At 44.9% G+C, this 20324-nt stretch overlaps 1 protein-coding gene across 2 annotated transcripts in view; it reads right to left on the bottom strand.

Annotated features, from left to right (window-relative positions):
• ARMH3 (armadillo like helical domain containing 3) overlaps nucleotides 1-20324 on the bottom strand; it is a 624464-nt gene that overhangs the window by 361805 nt on the left and 242335 nt on the right. For both annotated transcript variants that reach the window (XM_086922652.1, XM_086922653.1), the window contains 2 exons: nucleotides 7456-7542; nucleotides 3235-3291 (listed from right to left, as the gene is read on the bottom strand). In XM_086922652.1, coding sequence (XP_086778778.1) covers nucleotides 3235-3291; nucleotides 7456-7542 — 144 coding nt within the window. The remainder of the gene's footprint in view (nucleotides 1-3234; nucleotides 3292-7455; nucleotides 7543-20324) is intronic.

Below are 20324 nucleotides of genomic sequence, written 5' to 3'. Positions count from 1 at the left end.
TACCGTTGTTACAGCTGTAACCTCCTATGAAATAACCTTCAGATGGAGCGTCAAAAGGAAGCACAAACCTGTGTGGACTGAAGGACTCCCATAGATTTGGCTACCTCTGTATCTTTCTTAATTTTCTCAAGTGAAGAATCTACCGCTGGGCCAAAAAGATATTCTTTATCGAATGCGGTATTTTAAATGGAGGTTTGAACCTCAGGTTTAAAACCGGATAAATGGAGCCAGGCGTGCCTCCTTAAGAGGACACTAGTGTTTATAGCTCTAGCAGGAGTGTCTGCAGCATCAAGAGCATCTTATTTGATTGTTAACAATAAGTTGCACTTCATGAATCCGATCTAGTGTTTTTCATTTGTGTTCCGGGGGTAAATATGGAATTAGTCGTTCCATTTCATCCCAGTGTGCACAGTCGTATCACACTAACAGTGCCTGAATGTTGAAGACACGACAGAAACTGGCTGCTTGAGAAGCTACCCTTTTTCCCGAAGCGTCAATAAGCTTTGATTCCTTATCAGGAGGTGGAACGTCTCACGTGGTCTGTGAGTTGGCTCTTTTTCTTGCATTGGACACAACTAGGGGGTCTAGTGGCAATTGGCCCCTTATATATATACTGGGTCTGATGGTGCTGGCTTGTACTAAGAATTTGAGCCCTGACTGGGTCATTGACATGTAATCTACATACATGACCGTCCCTTTAAGCATGGGTAGTGTATTTGATGACTTTGGTATGGTACTGAGGGTTTCAAAGAGGAAATCCTCTTCTAATGAGTCCATATCTAACTGCACCTCATGATAGTGGGCAGCTCTACCCAGTAACTCAATGTGGCCAATACTATCATCTGGTGTAGAGGGTTTGGTAGGATACAGGTCGAGATCATTGCCTGTGGACGAATTGGAGTTATAATCGTCCCTTGGGTCTTGCATTAGCCGATAATCATCCCCATCATCTGGTTGTCAGGTGCATGTGGTGGTGAATGTTCAGGTGAAGTTGCCTGAAGCTGAGGGGAAGGTGGCGATGAAGGAAGAATAGGTGGAGGAAGAGGAGGAGGGGAACGGTTAGTTCCAGCAGATCTCTTCTTTAAAAGGATGCAATATTCTTCTTCTACATCAGCCTTTCTTTTCAGAGTCACTTTAGTGGTGATATGGCCAGTCTGTGAATGGATATACAAAAGCTTTTGTTTCGGATCCGGGTTTTCCATTGGGGCATCAAAACTGGGCTTTGTAGTTGTTTTCTGCACTTCTGTGTGTTTCAGCGACAAAATCTTTGGTGCCAGAGTCGAAACCGAATAGTGTTTCAACCCCGAAGGTTTGGGCTCCGAAGTTGGTTTGTAGGGAGTCTTTTCGGACCCTGAATGCTTTTTGGTAGGCTTCGGTGCAGAGTCAGAGGGTGGGGCACCGGAAGCGTGATCTCGGTACCGACCGGGGCCCGAAGGTGTGGGTTGGACTGGAGTCTTCTTTTTAATCGAAATTGTGTCTTGGGATGAGGGGGGAGCTTTACTCACAGTACGTTGACCACGTGGGATGTCCTCCTGATGGTCGGATTCAAAATCTGCGATATCGTCCGGCTCTTGGTCCTCTTCTGCTCCCATGGCCTCGCCAGCCTCTTCGTCCGACGGTTGATCGAAAAAGTCCAGAATGGAGCTTTTGTTCTGGCTCTGCATGTCGCAACTTTGAGCCCAGCGGTTGCAAAGTGTTTTTTTGGAGCGGAAAGCCTAGCACACGTTGCAGTCTTGTTCACTGTGTTCGGGGGACAAACACAGGTTACACACTTCGTGTAAATCGGTGCACAGGTATTTCGCATGACCCCAATGGCAGAAATTAAAGTGAGTTTGTTCCATCAACTACAGGTCGACTCGACGCGGGTAGGCCTGAAGGCCTTCAACAAACTTTCCATTCGAAAGATTACTTTAAATAATTACGATACGCAATAGAAAGAGAGACGCAATCAAAAACAATACAGTCGAGGGTGAGGATCTTGCAAGCCAAGGGAAATCTGAAGGAACGGTGTCGAACCAGAGCGCAACGATATACATCCGAATCGATGGCGGAAAAAAACAATCTAACAATGGAATCGATGCCCATGCACACTATCACCGAAAGGAGGAGTCACCTACCTTGTGACTAGAAAGACTTCTTCGGAGAAAAACAAAGTGTAAACATCCAGCCCCAACGCTAGATGGCGATCTATGCACAGCATATGATCTACAGCTCATATGCCACCAAAGCGGATGTTAACAGTAGTTCGGCGGCGGGAAACTGATAACAGAAGCAGACCAGGAACAAGAATTGGTAAATGCAATAAAATATGCTCTATCCAATAGAAATGGAGGAAAGGTAAGTGGCACTCACAGGAACAAATGAGAAGCCAGGAAAGAAGGGAGGCGGGATGTAAGTCCCTTTTAAGTTTATATTTAAAACAATAGATTTCTCAAGCAAGTGCAAACGCTGTGCAGGCAAAACCTAAAAATGGATCTTGGTAAATACCCTTTGAAGGAAGCCCGATGTTATGTGCAGAGTTTTACTAACATGGTAAACTACTGCTTTTTTTTTTAAGACCTTTGGATGTTTGCAGCATTGCATGAGAATTTGAAATAATTGACCACAGGCCAACACCTCGTTGGAGGCGGCATTAGCCCTACACACATCCTTCCTACTTAAAAGTAGGGTGGCATATCTTCAGTATCATTAAGTTGTTGCACTCTTCAACTTCGCCTAGCCACTTTGTGCATTTGTGAAAACTACAGACCCAAATAGTAGAACAGGCACAAGATTTTGTAATCCTACATTGAACTTAAACTTATTGCGTTCATTACGCACCATGCGCTTAGTTTCAGCTTTACTAAATACTGTTCTCTTCTCTTTACAAAATGCCTGATCGATAAAGCAAGTTATGAACACCCACTAGAGTTTTCAAGATTAAAATCGTGCCATCGTTAAAGAATATGAACAGCATTTTGCCCCCATTTAGCATTAGGCAACATGTAGTTTATTTTATTTTAATATTTTATTGATATGGTCATCATACACAAAATCTTTATAACTTTCCTTCGTGCAGAGTACACTAGAAATGAATTATACCCAGAAAGCATCCCTTAAAAAAGCTGATATTGGTTCATATATCGGATTTATGAATTTCACCATTTGAGGCAGCAGGGTCACTTAATTATAGTTATGGCACATATATACAACGTGCACAGTGCAAAAACAAGCAGTTATTCAGTCAGTACTTACATTGAGTGTTGATTCATCGTCGACGATGGATAGTTTCACGATATAAGGATTCACAGACTGTAAAGTTAGCAGAAATACAGAATTTTTACTAGACCGCCTTCATGCCACAGTAGTAAATCAAGAAGCACGAGTCACTTTCACATTAATTGTTGAAAAAAAACCTTGAAATCAGATATATTATACAGGAACACAAAGAAAAGATTAATTATTCTTTTAAAGTAATAATCTTCAAGAAAATCATTTGTTTTCTCAAAGGTTTCCAACAAAACATCTGTTTAGCTATTTATATTTGAATAATGAGGCCTTCATTAGGGATACAAAATGCAGCCAGTATATTTCCATGGTTCAGAATGCATATTTGTTGATAAGTTCAGTTTATAGAGTAGGACCACTCCTTTTAGGGATTACCTAATATGACCCTAACATAGTGGGTGGGTGAAATATAGTCTATTCCGACCACTGCCATCGTTCCTTCTCCTTTCAGGCTTCCGAAATCGGAACCTCTCTCCCCCATGATTTGAGAGCTGCACAGTCTGAAAAACTCTTGAGAAGCAAACTGAAAACCTGGCTTTTCCGCTCTTCTTGATTACTACTCTCGATGTCCTGTATGTTTGACTCATTATAATCTGTTCTCTCTCTGGCGGTTCCGGGTTTTAGCGCGGGTTCGGTGTAACAAGGCGCTTTATAAACCAATATATTATTAATTTATATATATAAATAAATATTCATGTACCTGAAATGTTCGGACAACGTACGCCCTTCCTGGTGAGCCGGGGTGCGAAGGCGGACACCACCACCACAATATTGCATACAACAAATCCCCAGAACAGATGACTCTCGAGCCCACTAATCCAAGTAAGGTGTTTATTTTGGCAGAAAACTATGTGTCTGAAACACAGCTGTGGTCTTGATGATATGTTCAGCGCACCGGTGTGGACAGATGTTCCAGCGAACAACCACTACTCCTAGTAACCATAGTCATGTAGGGACCACAGTAACCCCAGCCTTCTTTTTCTTTTTTCATTTTTTAATGACTTTATTCCTGACATGTTTTAGGAAAACAATGGTTCTGGTGTGGCCAAAAGGTTCAACTGTAAGTGACCCTGTGGGGGGCATTATGTTTAGGGTTGATGTTATAGGGAGCGGTAAGTAATATACAGAGGGACATGAAGGTCAGTTTATGACTGTTATTTATTTACAAAACAATAGTATTCAGATGCTCACACAAGTAAGTGACAATAAGCGTGACGTGAAAAGTGAGGGTTATATTAAAATAAAGACCTGAAAGGGCTGTGTCCTATCTCCTCACAAAGGATTGATTTCATAGAGCCAGGGCAGGAGGGGAGAACCACTGTGCACTTCCAAGCTTTCTGTAAAGTCTACCCATCTACAAAGGCACCACTGGGTATAAGTACTGGACCCCTGGCACTGCCAAATCAGTATACTTCTGGACCTGTGACTACTCTGCTAGGAAAAAGAACTGCTGTGCTACTGAAATGATTGTCACTCTGCTGGCTGCTGCCTTGATGTGCTCTTCCCTTGCTGAGCTGCCCTGCTGCCTGCTGTTCTCCAGCCTGGATGAGAAGGACTGGGCCTGCATCCCTTGAATGCAGAGTGACTCTAAGGGCTTGCTGGCTTGTCTCATGTACTAAGTCTCAGGGATATCAAAGACTTCAACTACCTGCACCTGGATTCTACAAGCTGTGAGTCTGCCGTACCAAGTGGTGCAACTCCAATCCTGGAGCCTTGGAAATGAGGCTTAAGGTGCTTCTTCATTTAGAACTTGAGCATCCTCATTGGAACCAGCATATCTTCACATTTGCGTGAGTCGGAATCTGTGCATCCTGGTCGTTCCATGGAGCTGACTAGGCGCATCATCCTGGGAACCAGCGCTTCGCCTTTAGCACTGATGCATCGCTTACTGCAGGAGCAGCAGCCGCGCATTGCATCCCCAACCAGTGCTGGCACTTGTAACCGACACATTGCCGCAGTTGCGTGGAGAAAATCAACACATCTTGTCCACAGCATTGCTCGATACAGAGGCATCACGTCTGCTGCACTACGCATCCTCATTGACGCATCCCAGGTGAAGGTACTTTGGTTCAGCAAGCTCAAGTGGGTCCCTGTATTCGAACTGCGGTCCATTGTGATCAGCCTTCACTTTTGACTTTGGTCTGGTCTAGAGCGAACAGATAACTAATTTAAGCGCTTATTGCTTTTAAGGGCTATTTTGACATTTATTCTTTAAAAATTCATATCTCGACTTCTACATAGTATAGCGGATTTTTGTCATTTAGGTCTTGTTTTATTTATAAAATCTAAATGTATTTTTCTAACCTGATGTGAAGTGTTTTTGAGGGTTTTTCCTCTGTTACTGTTTGAAGAGGTGCACAAATACTTTACACATTGCCGCCTAAATCAAGCCGGACTGCTCTGTGCCAAGCTAACTGAGGGGGAGTACAGATTAATTTAGATTGTTTTGTGACCTTCCCTGACTAGGATTGTGGTTCTTGCTTGAACAGGGTACATATCTCTAACTAGAAACCCAATTTCTACCAATTAACATACACTTACACACAAACCTAACATTATATCAATTAAAACCATTAACAAATTACTTACCATTGATCTAAAGCACCATGATATAAAGGTTTAAAAAAACAACACTGGATGTACTTAACTGCAATGTACAAATTCTGATGTACTTACCTGCGATGTACTGACTGTGATGTAATGACTGCTCACCTAACAATTACCTAGAACGGTGCAATATGCCCAAAGGGTTCTGGAGGTAATCTGCAGATACATGGTTGGAAAAACCCTGTGCAGCACAGACTCAGCTGTACAAAGGCAACGGAATTTGGGGATGCAGCTAAGGCTTTAAAGAGAATATCTGGAAGAGGAGAGGATTCCTAACGAGTGGTCAGGCTAAGGGGTGCAAAATACAATTAGGTTACAACATAAAATATCACATGAAAGATGTTGCATTATCCCTGGATAATGAAAGCAGAACAGGTATGATGGTGTGATTTTCCAACACTCTGACAACCTGTACGTTCACACAGACATACAGAAGGACCTGACCAACACATACCACTGGCAGGTATGTGGCAAAAGTGAGTCCAGAAATCCAAGTCTAAAATTGGCTAAATTCAACTACTTCCATAAATAATACAGCCCTCCTGGCATCATACTTATTGTAAACAGGAATTAGACGAGTGTTCAAGTAATCTACCATCATAAAGTAAGGGGATGTGACATTTGCAATAGTGACACAACAGGTAGAAGCAATCTCTGGGAGAAGTTGTTTGCATAAGCCCTAAAAAATACATTTATCAACTTGGCCTGGTATGCCAAAAGAAGAACAGCACTCAAATGGAAGTCTCTAAAGCAAGAAGCAATAGTGCGGGTATACTACGTGAAATCACTGGCTATGATATATTCTGATGTTACAATTAGAGGGTACTAAGAATATAATCAATCACTGAATGGATAAACATTTTAGATTATCTTCTTTACCCACCCAAATGGTATTTAGGGAGGTGATCAAAAACCTATAAAACGGTAAGATGATATGATGTAGCACTTACAAAAATGTAATTTAGGTATCGATCTCAGTTGTATTAGTGGAAGAAACAAGTGATGGATAAACATTTGATAATGAAGATGTTATTCACCACAGACTGATTTGCCAAGAAATTCAGCCAACAAAATATGCATTATATTAGCAATAACTATTTACTTGATGAATACATAACAAAGCTGCTTCTTCCAACAGGAAGTAGGAAATAGTGATGCAACAGTAGAGATGTGATGGAATCCTCTTACTAAAGACTTTAAACCGATCCTATTAATCAAATGAATGGTCAAACCCTAAAGGAAGGGTAGAGCTTTATAAATGTATTACAATTCCAACACTTCTAGCCATTAAAAAACGGACATTTATAACAACTATACTCAATTGCCTTAATTAATGGTAGGATCATAATTGCATTTACTACACCTATATGATGTATTAAATTGTGCCTATATATGGACTGAAGCATTGTAAAAAGTTCTTAAAGGTAAGCCAGTTAAGAAGATGAAAACTGAGGACAGACACCAAACTTGATTTAACTTCTTAAAAATCAACAGTAGAATACACTGCAATCCCAAATTATTTGGTCCTTATAGGACTGCCAATAAATTATCAACATGTAAAAACTTCCACAAAGCACTTACTTCATACTTTCGATAGTTAACTAGCAAAGCAAGCAGAACAACAGCATCGTAACCATGCTCCCTCCGGCTAAGAGGATTTGATAGAATCTGTGGGGAGAAAGCACAATCAAACTGTAAAACTACTCAATCCTACATATTAGTACAGCTGGCCATTAAGAGTTGAGGAGGCATGCAAATGAAAAACGTACCCGAAAGTTACCATTTGTTGATATTTTTGTGATGTTCATAGGAAAATCCATTTCACACCATCCTATCCAGGTCAAATCTGACTACATCCACAACACAACACCATTTTCACCTGCTCAGTACCCGGAAACATAGAAGACCTCACTACATTCAGCAACGCATACCCACAGGTAACAGAAAAGTGAGACTCCCCCATATTCATCTCTGGACTTCAGTAATTGCATCCTTAAATGTTTCTCAAACAACACAAGCACACACACAACACTGGAGAAAGTGTAAACAGTCTGGGAGGGAAGATGAATTTACTATTCTAACTCCAGTATAACACACATTGAGAAAAGTGCATGCATGGGGGACGGTGGGATCAGAATTACTATTCTTGATGCAGCCTAACAAACACTGAGCAAAGTGCATACATAGCTACATTGGGGTGGGAGAATTTATTACTCTAAAACCAGATTTACAAACACTGGGCAAAGAGCCTGCATGGAAAGATAAGATTTTCCATTTAAATCCGGTCCAACAAATTGGTACTTTACGAAATCAAGGTACTTGTTACATTACAAATTACGATTACAAGTCGAATTCAATTTAACATTTTGAGTAAAACGCAACTTTGGAAAGTTAATACTCAGCTGCTTTTCCAGTGGCCAATTGCAGATGCCCTACTGGGAAAAGGTGTGAATGACTTGCATGAAAGTGCCAAATGGAGGCCTGCCATTGAAAAAGGTGTTACATCTTCTAGGCAGAAGCCCAACAGAACATGAGCCCAAAAGACTAGCTTCAATGGGGAAGTCGCCTTTGAAGGGCAAATGATGGACACACAGGAGAGGTGGTTCTCTTTTGTTCTGGTAGACAGGTTAGCGGCTGGGACAGAGAGAGGGAGAGGGAAAAAAAGCGGTCAAACCAGTTCTCTAGGGTGGGTTACCAAGCTCCACACCATATTGGGAATGGGCAGAATATTGCACTCTGAGATAGCTTGATGCCACACATTGCAGGAGGGGACCTGGGAGCCCATTGGCTAGTAGTCACTGCATTCTCCGAAGGAACGATGGGGGCATACAAATGGCAACCCTGGCACAAAGACCTCAGATCACGTCTGTACTGGAGAGAGAACCAAAGAAGTACTGCCCTGGACCTGGGAAAGAGATACTGCACCAAAGACTAGACTGAACCTGCTGATTCTGGGCTAGTAAAGAGAGGACCGTGCCTGTGGTACCCTGCTCGAGGAAAAGTTATCCCATGAGTCCCAGACAGAAGAGGTGAACTTCAAGAGTCAGTTGGCTAATGTCCCATTACATCTGTTATGCTATGTTATGTTATAATGTGTTTATATAGCGCACGGCTATTCAAGTGAGTGTCCCGGCGCTTTCCACATGCAGCACGGAGTAGAATAACACAACAGAGCACAAACAAACACCAGATGGGAAGGGGAAAACAAAAAGGCCTAAAGGTTAAAAAGCCAGGTCTTCAGACTCTTCCTGAACTGAAGCAGATTGGCGGTGCTGCGTAGCGTCAGCGGAAGCGAATTCCACAGCTGGGGAGCCTTACAGCTGAAAGAGCGCCCCCCGGCGCGGGCCTTCCTCACACGCGGAACCTCTCCAGGGCAACAAAAGCCGAAGAAGCTATAATGGTGAGTAGGGAGCCACAATTTAATAGACACTGCTAACCACCAAAGCACAGCCCAGCAGACCAAGTCCTGACACTCAAAAGTGTATCAGAGTAAGCAGGACCCAGGAGAGTTGTTGAAGTGCAGTTTAGTCATAAACAACAAACACGAGCTGCAGTTAAAGAGAACCCCTGGTTTTGCTGTGAAGAGAGACCAGAAGACCAGTGGCAACTGATATTTGGCTGGGCTTCACTGGATTGTGAGGGACATCAACCTCTGTGGCCAAAGTCACCCCACTGTGTTCATGGACTGAGGTATGGCTCCAAGAAGACCATGTCGACTAAATTAGCAGGCTCAACATCTTCCCCATTATGTATCCCTTGCATCAGGACCACTCCATGAATGTCTATGGCAATTTGACAACAAAGCCTGGAATTAGAGTAAATAAAGCTCTGACTGCACGGTAATTATCCTGCTAAGACTTATTGGTCCCCTCTGACTTGCTCCCTGCCAGAGTTGGTCATACAAATCAGGCAGGAATATCCGAAAACAACTTTATAAAAAAGTTTTCAAAGTAACCGCTAACAACAGGCGTTCCTAATGCTTGTTTGCATTTTGAGTGTGAAACAGTAATTTACGATTTGCTTAATAAAATAATTTATAACCCCAGACACCCTCTGGTAGATTTTAGTTGCACTGGTGTCTAAAAAGGAGATCTATTTTTATAAATTGTTGTTCAATTTCCTCTGTTTCGAGTACTTTTTATTCAATTGTCTTAAATGCTTTGAACTTGTTCCTATGTTCAAGTCTGACTGCACGAAACCACTGCTACCCAGGGTTGAGCTAAGGTTTTATAAACAAGTCTGACTGGACCCAAGATGGGTTTGTGAGTTTATTTTACATGGTGAGGTTGCACACACACACACCATAAAGTAAACTGCATTTCCTCACAGAGACCAACTCCTCTTAAATGGGACTGACCACGATACCATCCTATTCAACGTAACGACTCACACGCCCGAACACAGAAGCCAAGACTCACAGCACCAGTGCCATATAGTATTTATATAGCGTGTTCAATGATATAAGTCAACATACTACTAAGTCAACACACATCTATAACCATCACCCAGCACAAAATACACCAAAATACTCTTAAGCAGTCTCAACACTCCACTTTGCTCTGCAGCTGACTGCTACATTTCCCAATATGCCTATCTTCTTCTTATCAGAACACAATTTCCACTAATACTGCACTCCATTTGGTGACTCACTCTTACTCAATTCACAAAATGTGTTAGTAAATGTCCCCACTCAATCTCATCACTCTACCATGTCTCAACGAAAAATAGACCATCTTCACAATCGATTTGAAACAACTTTGACTGCTCAGCATTTTGAAGTCATACGCGCCGCAATACTGTTCACTGCAATAACCATGACCTACGTCGACAAAGAAGACACACTCCTGCCAGATGCCCCTCACACTGATTATGATGCTTTTAGTCACTTACCAGAAACAAGAGCAGACCCTCCTCTTTAACAGATCCTTCACCTTCTTCCAGCTCCACCAAATAACTCAACCCCATTCACCTTGGAAAACTAAGGGATTATGATCTTTCCCCAGTCCAGTCTGCAGCTTTATACTGCTCCCTCCCAGCACTACAGAGAATTTCTTGGAAGACCCTGATGCTCTCCTTATTGCCACACTCTCGAAACACTTATCTGTTTTTCTTTGCCAATAAAGCCTATATTCAACGAACTTCTCTTAGACCACTCACTCACAAACACTTGCTCCATCCAAACTATCTGTCACTCTACCACTATCATTAGCTTCTCCCCTTTAGATAATTCAGCAATACACGTCAATAACATTCCCTTATACCAGAACCCTGTCAACACTACCATCTGGATGAATGACCGTATCGACCACAAAAATATTGAGATACAAAAATATTGAGTATCAACTTTACATACATATATTGTAACATACTAGAATATCATCTACAAAAATATATTGCAACATACTAGAATATCATCTAGAAAAATAGTCTGGACCAAAATATTGACATTATTAGGTACATACATATATATTTAAATATAATTAACATTATTCTAACTTGGTCACTTGTACCAACTGTACATAAATATAAAGTAAGATACCAAAAGATTGATTCCAATATAGATTACAACAAACTTAGTGGACCAGACTATCAACATTACATAGGTAAGATATATATTTTAAAATGTTTAATTATTTTTAAGACGTTTGTTTAAAAATAAATAACATTTAAAATATACAAATATCAAATACATTTGAAAACATGTAGTTCACCCAAATTGATGTCTCTTCAAATAAATAATATATTATCAACTCAAATATATAATACTGATAAAATAATTCTTAATTGAAAATATACATGATCAAAGTAAATAATAAAAAACAATAAAATATATCAAATAAATAATTTAAAAAAAATGTATGCATCTGATACCATAACTAGACATAGAAAATGTATTACTAAAAGGCATAACATAAGTGGAAATCATTTTAAAAACTACAATTAAAAGCTGAAATCCTACAAACATTAGGAAAAATACAAACAGTGTTGGGGTGGACTGAGAATTTCTATTCTAAGTCCAATTAAACAAACATTTGGGGAATTGCACATATAAGGGCTAAAATATACAATTCTACCTCAAATTCAACAAACATATGGAAAATGGCATACATCAGAGAGGGTCAGATTTATTATTTTAACTACTAATGTTGGACAAAGTGCAGACATTGAGTAGTGGAAGGGGGTGGGCTAACATTTACTATGCTAATACCAGTCGGAAAAAGAACAGGGGAAAGAGTAATCATAGAAGAATTCAGATTTTATAGTCTAACTCTATCCCGACAAACAGTGGGCAGTGTAAACATTCTGAGAGGGGAGTTGAGTTTACTATTTTAACTCCAGTAGAACACACATTGAGAAAAGTGCATGCGTGGGAGATGGTGGGATCAGATTTTCTATTCTGGCTTTAGCCCACAAAAACACTGAGGAATCTGGGTAGAGTGATTTATTAATCTAGAACCAGAGACATTTGAGGGTTGTTCCTAGTACAAGTTTATCAGAATGGACTGTGAAGAAAGGTTCTTCTAAAGTGAGCAGTTTAAGTTCACTGATTCAGCTAAGGGAAGTTATAGCTCCTAAGAAGGCTACCGTCCATGTAAAGAACTGTAGTCCAGATGAATGTAGTGGTTCAAATGGAGCACCCATTAGTTGGGTAAGAACAATATGAAGATTCCAGACAGGTGCTGGGGACCGGAGGGAGAAATAACTCTCTTTATTCCCTCAATAAAAGCTTTGATAACTGGAATTTTCAACAAAGACGTCTGTTTTGCATGTACGCAGCTAGTGCTGCTAAGTGTAACCGAATACAAGTATATGCAGGACCTGTCTTTTTTTGATGTAGTAGGTCGCAAATAAAATACTGGGAGAGCAGCTGGATTTGTTCTGTTAGGCAATAGTGTTCAAATCTTATCCATTTTGCAACATAACATGTCCAAGCGGTAGGCCTACTGGTTTGTTTTAGATTGGTCATACATTCTTGGGGAAGATTTTGGTATCCAAATTCTAGGACCTGATCGCTAGACTGAGTTGTTTGAGATTGTGGTTTATAACCATGCCTTGCTCCTGAGTTAGACGGCATGGTCATATTGGAAGTTTTGAGTGTGGCACAACCAACAGATCTAGAACGGTTTTGAACCATGTTGGGGCAATTTAGAATTTGTGTGAGGGATGTTTGTGTGAGCTTCTGAACCAGGTAAGGAATGTGACAGAGAGAAGGAAAAGCGTAAGCAAATCTCCCTGACCAGTTGGTCTATAGGGCATTGCCTTTGGATTGAGGATGAGGAAACCTAGAGGTAAAGCTTTGGCATTTGATGTTCTGTTGTGCGGCCTAAAGGTCTATCTCTGGGGTACCCGACTGTTGTAAGTATGAGTGGAGTAGTGCATATCAATTTCTCACTTGTGCATCTGTTGTTGCATCCTGCTGAGCATATCTGAGAAATCGTTGTCCACCACTGGTAGGTATTCTGTAAGGAGATCAATGTTGTGCTGTAAGACCCAAAGCCATATGCTCTTAGCTACCTGCAAGAGCTGTAAGGAATGCGTGCTCCCGTGCTTTTTCAATGTAGTACATGGCTGTCATGTTGTCTGTGTGGACTAGGACAACTTTGTGGTGAATATGTTGTTGAAATGCTTTGAGAGCAAACTGAATCACAAGAAGCTCTAGGTGACTGATGTGTAGATGTTTCTGCACTGAAGACCACTGTTCACAAACTATAATGTCTAGAATGCGTGCACCCCAACAGTGTAAGGATGCATCTGTTATATTGATCACTTGTGGTACAAGGGCTTAGCAGGGCTGACCCTGCTACAGACTGTTGCTGTTCCACCACTGCAGACAGTAGTGGCTCGCTGGCCCTATCAAAACTAGATCTTGTAGGCTTCAGACCACTGCGATTAGGAGCATTGTTGTAGAGGGCGTCTGCGAGGACATGCTCTTCATTTTTTTGACTGTGATGTGATGATGTGGTAGAAAAAGCGGCAGTGCACATTGCACCTTTTGTACTCTTGATGGACTGTAGCTTTTATGGAAATGGAGCTTAGCCTAGCGCCTAGGAACAGCTGCATTTGTAAGGATTGTAGATGGGATTTTGTAGCCTTTAGGACGAAACCCAGTTTGCGTAGAATGTTGATTACTTTCTGAGTGTCCTGCAGGCAACTATGCTTACTTGCACTCTTGATCAGCAAATCGCCTAAGTAGGGGTACATGTGTGTGCCTCCCCCTTCTGAGATGAGCGGCAACTACTGCCAGGTATTTTGTGAATACCCTCGGTGCAGTAGTTACTCTGAATGGCAACACTTTGAATGGATAATGTGGGCCAATTACTTGAAAACAGAGGTAGCGCTGATGGTCTGGGTGTATTGATATGTGAAAATTGGAGTCCTTGAGGTCTATGGCTGTCATGAAGTCTCCTTGCTGTAGTAGAGCGGAATGACATCATGTAGAGTAACCATGCAGAAGTGTTCTGACATGATGTATCTGTTGATTGGTCTTAAGTCGAATATAGGCTTTAAGGTAACATATTTCTTCTGAATGAGGAAATACATTGAGTCCACCCCTATTCTATGGCAGGACCGGAAGCTTCGGATTATGCCTTCCTCTCTTCACTTTATTTTTACAGCAGCAAGGAAAAAACATCAAAAAAACTACTTTTCCCATGAACACTTGGGAAACAGGAATATTAAACACAAGTCCTTTCTCAGTCTCTGTGTCACAGCAGCTCCCATCATGATCCTCTGCTGCCTCCTCTTCCTCTTTCTTCGCTGCTCAGCAGCAAGTTAAGTGGCTTTTTCCCATTTGTCCTGGGTTTTTGGGGCTCTTGGGGTATCGTTTTGTCCTTCAGGCTTGCGCTTATATTTGCTTTGATTTCCAGAGTCCCTTATTCATCGCTGGACGCTTTGCGCGATCCTCACGTGATTTGCTTGCCCAGTTGTCAGCGTGGTGAGGTTCGCCCGCCGCTAGGGAACGCAGTTGCATCTCGGTAGCCAGCGCGAAAAAGTCGCTTTTACAGCGTTTTTTCCCGTGTTCGCCTCAGATCTTGCCGTTTTTGCCCCTGCCACCCGGATTTGACACCCCTGGGGTGTCGCAAACATCACTGTATTGGCATTGACGCCCTGCGTGAGTTGTATGGTTCTTTTGGACACCCTGAGGGGTTGCAAATAGCACCAGTCGATTGTGTGTGGTGCGGTGGGATGCTTTATCCGGGTGGTGTCCTATAGATATAAAGGGTGGCAGCGTCCCCTGGGGTTGCCCCCTCCTTAAATTGTGTGCCCCTTGTTGGTGCCCCCACATTCTTGGGCTTACCCCCAGCCATAAGTTGGTGCCGGTGACAGCCGAAGGTTAAGGTCTGTGGCATTCTCCGGGTTCCCTGCAGAGCCTGATTTCACTCATTATGCAGGAGGGCCAAGGCCAGTACCATGAGGAAGATCCTCTCAATTACGTTCCCTGGGACGATGATTTTTATCAGGCAGTGGACGATAGTATATACAGGGCGGTAGATCAGGTGATCGTTCCCCTTGAACAGCAAATCACGGCACGTATGGAGGAGGCATACTCAAAGCTTGCGGCCCCGATTCCTGCGCCGGTCCCGGCCCCTGCCCCAGCCCCGGGCCCATCGCCTTCCCCCCCTAGTAAGAAGCAGTGCTCTGAGGGGGTGAATTCAGAGGTTTTTGACAAGGTTAAGCGCGCCATTGCGGCGCATGAGGACCCCCAACCAGTTCCTGTGCCCCTGGTTGACCTCCCTCCCCCTACCCCGAGCACGATGTCCCCGGACCCAAAAGATGATGGGGATTCGCAAGACACGGACGAAGAGGCGTGTTCCTCTAGATCGTGGCTCCCGTCGCAGGCGTCTTCCTCTGCAGGTCCTTCTGACATGCTGGACCCGGACGAGATTGTCCATCCTCGGTCTTCCGACTGGGTACCCGGATAGAAGGTGGCACTTTATGTGGCCAACCGTTTGCGCAAGCCAGTTGATAAGGACGCCCGCAGTCTTCTTCGGGCGGAGTGTCCTTGCCCCTCATTAGAGGGAAAGGTGGCGACGACCCCGGATATAGACCCCAAGATGGCGACGTTTCTCGCCAAGTTCGTTAAAGACCCTAGAAAAGGTATCGACAGGTCATGGCGAACCTGCCAAGATAAGTTACTGGATGCTATTGGTCCCATGACAAAAATTCTAGATATGGCCGAGGAAGCCAAGGTGTCTGGGGACTAGATTAACCCTGAGGTCCTTTCGAATTGGGCGCAGCGGGCCATTGTGTTTCTTGGCAACGCAAATTGCGCGCTCTCTACTGAGAGACGGAGGTCACTTCTCATTAAGATTGACCCCAAGTTGGGTGACCTCGCCTCTTCTGAGGCCGGTGCTGTGGCTCAGGGCGGGCTCTTTGGGGGCCCGTTAATTAAGGAGCTTGGTAAATTTGTGGCCACTTTTACCTCACTGGACAGAGCGCAGTCCAAAATCAAGAAGGCCTTTGCCCCTCGGGTTTTTGACCGGGTCGGACGTGGCAGGGGTCGCTCGTTCGGCCGTGGCAATAGCTCCGACAGGGGGCAAGGCTCCGGGAGCGGTCAGTTTCAGTCCAACGACCGCTTCAACAACTTCTACCCTACGAGAGGACAGAGATTCCGCGGCCAAGGAGGCCAGAGAGCCAGCAACAAAGTGTTGGAAGAGGTGAGTGTGCTGCCCTAAGCGAGTTTGCGGGTAGGGGGGCGCCTGGCGCAGTTTTTCCCAGCCTGGGTTGCCCTCACAAGCGACGCTTGGGTGCTGCAGACGGTCCAGGGCTTTCAAATGGAGTTCCATGGTCGTCCTTGTCAGCTTCAGCGTCCCCAGCCCATAGTTTTCTCTCAGCAAGATGCAGGTTTGGTGCGCTATGAGATTGCCACCCTCCTCCACAAAGGGGCAATCTGTTGCCCAAGCGAACACCCCGGGGGTTTCCACAGCAACCTCTTTTTGGTCGACAAGGTCGACGGAGGCCGACGTCCGGTCATCAATTTGAAAGAGTTCAACGAGTGGCTGGTGTACCGCCATTTCAAAATGGAGGGGATTCACCTTTTGAGGGATGTTTTACGGCAGTCCGATTGGATGGTCAGGCTCGACTTGAAAGACGCCTATTTGGCGGTCCCGATATTTCCTCCCCACCGCCGTTTCCTACAGTACAAGTGGGACGGTCAGGTCTAAGAATTCACCACGCTGCCCTTCGGACTCTCCTCGGCGCCTTGGTGCTTCACAAAGGTGCTGTGCTCGGCGGTGGAGGCTTTGAGGGCACGGGGTGTCAGGATGGTCGCCTACCTGGACGACATGCTGTTCATGGACCAATGCCCGGAGCGATTAGCGTCACAGCAGCAGATGGCAGTCGACCTCCTCCAGGGTCTGGGGTTTGTTATCAACGAAAAGAAGTCTCTACCGGTTCCGGTCCAGTGTGCCACCTTTTTGGGGTTCAACATAGACTCGGCGTCTGACACTTTGAGCCTTCCTGCCAGGAAAATGTCAAAGATCAGGCACGAGCTGCGCCAGACCCTGGCAAGGCCACTTAGCGCGTTTGGTGGGCCTTCTGTCATCCTCGATTCAGGCCATTTTCCCGGGCCCCCTCCATTATCGGGCGATGCAACGTCTGAAGGCGTATCACCTTCGGAGGGGCCTGACATACTCTCACCTCATCCCGCTGTCGGAGGAGGTGAGAGGCGAGATGCAGTGGTGGTTGTCGCACATGGAGGCCTGGAACGGTCGTGCGATTTTCGGGTCAGCCCCGGATGTAGTTATCGAGTCTGACGCCAGCCGGTCCAGTTGGGGAGCCAGGTGCGACGATTTTTCCACAGGGGGAGCCTGGTCGGCCCAAGAGCAGTCTTTGCATATCAATTGTTTGGAGTTGCTCGCGGGATTTTTTGCAGTCCAATGTTGGACGAAGGACAGAGTGCAATCATGTGTCCTGCTGCGAATGGACAACGAGTCTGCGGTCCCCTATATCAATCATCTGGGTGGGACAAGATCCAAGATGCTGGCGGACCTCGCACGGGATTTTTGGCATTTTTGCCTGGACCATCAGGTGTCGGTCACGGCAGAGTACTTGCCGGGTCGACAGAACAAGGTGGCAGATTGGCACTCCAGGCACCTGCTGGATGCCAGTGTGTGGAAACTAGACCCTCAGGTCTTCGCACTGTTGACGGACAAGTGGGGCCCCTTCACGGTAGACCTGTTTGCGTCTCGCCTGGATCATCAGCTTCTGAGGTACTACCGTTGGCGTCCGGATCCATTGGCGGAAGCAACGGATGCCTTCATCCAGGATTGGTCGGGCGAGAAGGGGTATGCGTTTCCCCCGTTTTCAATGATAATGCGAGTGTCGGCGCTTCTGCGTCGTCAGTTGGCAGAAGTGGTGTTGATCACGCCATGGTGGAGGTCTCAAGTGTGGTTTCCGGTTCTTCTGGAACTTTCTTGGGATTTTCCAATCCTACTCCCCCTCTCTCCTCGCATTCTGCTCAGCCCGGAAGGGACTCCCCACCGGTTGGTTCAGGAGGGATCGCTGCAGCTGATGGCATGGAGGATCTCTGGCGCCGCTGGACACTCCCTGGCCTTTCAGGAAAAGCAGAGGATTTGCTTTCCAGGGCCTGGGTGGATAGCACGACCAGGAGATACCGATCAGCTTGGCACCGGTGGCGTCGCTAGTGTGTGCGACGGAGTTTCGATCCCGTGGGGGCAGATGTAGTGCAGGTCCTTAACTTCCTGGCCGGTCTGGCGGAGGAGGGCCTGGCTTATCGGTCCATCAATACCTTTCGTTCAGCAATCTCGGCTGGACATGACTTGGTGCAAGGCTCCCCGGTTGGGGAACATCCTTTGGTGTGCAGATTGTTAAGAGGGATCCGTCTCTCGCTGCCGCCTGAACCGCGCTACTCCGTCCTGTGGGACGTGAACAGGGTTCTGAATTTATTCCTTTCTTGGCAACCAAATAGGTTTCTCTCCCGTAAGGAGCTTTCAGCCAAATTGGCAATGTTGTTGTGCCTGGTATCTTGTAGGCGGGTCTCAGACGTACGAGCTCTCGACGTTACAGCCAGAGTTTTTTCCCCGGACGGGGTGTCTTTTACTGTGCACAGGCGGACCAAGACCCTCACTGGGGTTATTTCATACCCAGCTTTTTCTGATTCCCCTAAACTGTGTGTGGTACAGTGCCTCCGTGCTTACGAAGACATGACGGACGATACTCGCCCTCCGGGCGAAAGACAACTTCTTATTGCCCTAGGTAAACCGTACAAGGCTGTTTCTTCCCCGACGATAGCCAGATGGGTGCGTTGGGTGATGCAGGAGGCGGGGATAGAAACCAAACAATTCGGGGCTCACTCTGCAAGAGGAGCTGTGGCCTCCAAAGCGTTTGCCCTCGGGCCCGGCTGAAGGATCTGATGAGAGCGGCCGATTGGTCCTAGGATTCCACGTTTATGAGGTTCTATTTTAAGCCAGTGTTAGAAGTGGCTCGGCTGGTTGTCGACAGGCTTTGAACTGGCATAATCCGAAGCCTCCGGTCCTGCCATAGAATGAGAATTTGCCTAGCCTTAGTGCTGGTAAGTTCCAATTCTATTAAGGACTCAGAGGCGAGGATTATCCCTCCCAATGACTTCAAAGAAGTGGACATTTCCCGTACGAAATGTAAGTAAGTTCTTCATGATGTTGTTATGCTTTTATGACTGCGGATGCATTGTACACAATGTCTATGTACCTTTGGACGGGCTGAGGAGATGGTCAGTGTCTGATGATATGATCTTTTCAGGGAATGACGGTCCCAAACAGGATGCGTGAGCAGGCCAGAACATGGGCTTCGCGCGAAGAAAGAGAAAGAGGAGGCAGCAGAGGAGCATGATGGGAGCTGCTGTGACACAGAGACTTAGAAAGGACTTGTGTTTAATCTTCCTGTTTCCCAAGTGTTCATGGGAAAAGTAGTTTTTTGATGTTTTTTCCTTGCTGCTGTAAAAATAAAGTGAAGATAGTAAGGCATAATCCTCGCCTCCTTAATAGAATTGGAACTTACCAGCACTAAGGCTAGGCAAATTCTCATTCTCTGGAATTGCTCTATGCCCTCCTTCAGAAGCAGAATTTAAGTCTCCTCTTGTAAGAGTGTTAAGTGTCGATGTGACATACCTTCAGCCTGATGTGGGATACTGGGTGGAGTACAGGTGAGTGCTACACAATATCTTTTTTTCTTATTATTGATAAAACCCACTGATCTGAGGTAATTTGTACCCAATGTGTGTGGTAGTCCTTTAACCATCCCCCCCACTGGTGTTAAATGCGTGGGGTGACAGATGGAGTCACTGTTTGGTGTAAGAGGCTCCCTTGGAATGGAACCACGTCCTCGACCCCTGCTGGTATTGCCTCTGTAGTGTGTTTTTTCTGTGGGGGGGGGTTTGGGGCTCCATGATTTCTTCTTCGAAAGTCTTTCTGCGTTTTGTTAGTGTGTCCAAAGGTGGAAGAGGTGGTTTG

This window comes from Lissotriton vulgaris, chromosome 5, assembly GCF_964263255.1.
Source record: "Lissotriton vulgaris chromosome 5, aLisVul1.2, whole genome shotgun sequence".
NCBI lineage: Eukaryota > Metazoa > Chordata > Amphibia > Caudata > Salamandridae > Lissotriton > Lissotriton vulgaris.
The sequence above is the reverse complement of the archived record's forward strand: the minus strand, read 5'-3'. Positions and strand labels throughout refer to the sequence as shown.